Source organism: Sceloporus undulatus, unplaced genomic scaffold, assembly GCF_019175285.1.
Source record: "Sceloporus undulatus isolate JIND9_A2432 ecotype Alabama unplaced genomic scaffold, SceUnd_v1.1 scaffold_7923, whole genome shotgun sequence".
Classification (NCBI taxonomy): Eukaryota; Metazoa; Chordata; class Lepidosauria; order Squamata; family Phrynosomatidae; genus Sceloporus; species Sceloporus undulatus.
Genome location: NW_024810842.1, coordinates 1 through 2,109, shown reverse-complemented (window position 1 = coordinate 2,109; position 2,109 = coordinate 1). Strand labels below are relative to the sequence as shown.

The 2,109-nt window shown below is 36.7% G+C and overlaps 1 protein-coding gene across 1 annotated transcript; it reads left to right on the top strand.

The window, feature by feature from the left end:
- Window positions 1-229: 229 nt before the first annotated feature.
- On the top strand, window positions 230-2,076 carry LOC121918292 (60S ribosomal protein L6-like; the record flags this gene model as incomplete). Its single annotated transcript, XM_042444364.1, has 3 exons — window positions 230-373; window positions 480-528; window positions 1,736-2,076. Coding segments are annotated over 3 exons (510 nt in total), but the record flags the coding sequence as incomplete, so codon positions are not given.
- Window positions 2,077-2,109: the final 33 nt, after the last annotated feature.

Here is a 2,109-nt window from a genome sequence, read left to right as displayed (position 1 = left end):
ATTAAATGACAACATTTTAGTTTTTGGTATATTTTTTCCAAACTGCAAGGTTTTTAGATCTGCATATTACATAATCAAAATGCTTCCTATGTATATTTAAGGTGGAGATGTGGAGGTACAGAATCACTTTTTAAGGCACTCATGTCAAAATATTTTTGGCAGCTATGCAATCATATAACAAACCTCTTGATATTCCTAGTATTGTCCCATTTTTATTTTCTCACTGTAGCCGAGATACTATCCACCAGAGGATGTTCCTTGTAAACTCCTTAACCATGGCAAAAAATTTTTTCCCCAACACAAGACAAAGCTCCGGACTTCTATTTGCCCCGGAACTGTCCTAATCCTTCTTACTGGCCGCCATCGAGGCAAGGTAAAAGGACCTTTGTTTATGTTGCAGTTACATTTGAGCAGGGTCTCTAAATTTGCATTCTCTTTCAGTTCCAATTTCACAAACCTGTTTTGTATTCTATTTCTAGCGTGTTCTCTTCCTGAAGCAACTTGGAAGTGGATTGTTGCTTGTAACAGGTAAACTTGTCTTACAGCATTTGGTTTGCTATGATTCCATTGAGCTTTAGTTTCACCAGACTGCTGTATATACTCATGTATAAATCTAGAAATATTAGTGAAAAAAATGATTTTAAAAACCTAGATTGACATTCATGGGTTTATGTACCTTAACTCTTATAAAAAAGGAACCATCCCCTGTGAGTGTGACATGTTGAAAGGTGAAAGCTTAGTCCACACTGGGAAAATAGCAGTGTGCTTTGGTATCATTTTATATGGGTTATATCAAAATGCATAAATTTTGCCCCAGAACCTGCTCTCAGCTAACGCATGAGATCAACTTATAGTTGAGTATATGTGGTAGCTGTTATTAATTCTATTCTATATATAAGATGACAGGGAGGGAGGAAATTTGTTTTGTTGGTTTTGACCAACCAATGCAATCTGTGAAGGTCATTTTGAATTCTTTATCCTCTGAGATATCACCTCAGTCTCAACTAGTTTCACTTGAAATTTTATAAGCATGCCTTTTGTTCCATCACCTGGAAGATGTGGGAGAGGACAGAACCCTAAAGTGCTCTGTTAGTCACTTCTCTCAAAGATGAAAAACAACAAATAGTGAGAGCTCTTGGTCAGGCAACAATTAAAGTCCCCACCTGGTTGTTGCTTACTGTCTAGTCTTCAGTGTGCTGCAGCCCTCTTAAATCATTATTTATTCTATTTTCACCAGTTAGAGCACTGTTTTCCATTGGGAAGAAGCCTGAGGGAGAGAAAGTATTAAACAATTTAGCCTCCTGTCTGCTGTGCTAGCATTTCATCTCCCTCTGTATACAGTGATCCTACTGTTGGTTGTTCTTCCTCTACCTCTAAATAAAGCCAGCAGCCTCCTTTTTATTATTTTTAACCTCTAGTATATCTCCACTCATTCTGAGTTTAGCTTCTCTAACTTTCCCCACTGACTGTATTAGCTATTGGTTTGTATTCACTTTGTAACTTTCCCAATCTTACGTTTCTTTTTACATGAATCCTAAATCTCAGTTCATCTGAAAGTTTTTGTATGCCCAACCTGATTCCATTTTTCTTACTCATTGAAATTGTTTAACATTTTGTCTTCAGTATTTCCCTGTCTTATAGTTTTTGAATAGAAAACAGTTTCTTCCTGTTGGGGAGAAAAAAATGTTTCCCTATGCTGCCATGTAACTTGCACCTTTCTCCCTGATCAACTCAGGGCCTTTGGCCATCAACCATATTCCACTTCGTAGGACTCACCAGAAGTTTGTAATTGCTACTTCAACAAGGATTGACATCTCTGGGCTGAAACTTCCCAAGCACCTCAATGATCTTTACTTCAAGAAGAAATGGCTGCATAAACTGAAAAACCAAAAGGGTGAAATCTTTGATATGGAGAAAGTGGTATGTATATGCTTTTATAGTATACATGTTTATTTATTTACATTTTACAGTATATGTATTCTACAACACAGCTCCAACAGTGACTATTGGTTAGGGATTAATCATATAAGAATATATCATATAGGAATATAGACTAGGAAGTTGGGCCAAAGCTAACAACATGAACTTCAACAGGGAGAAATGTAAGGT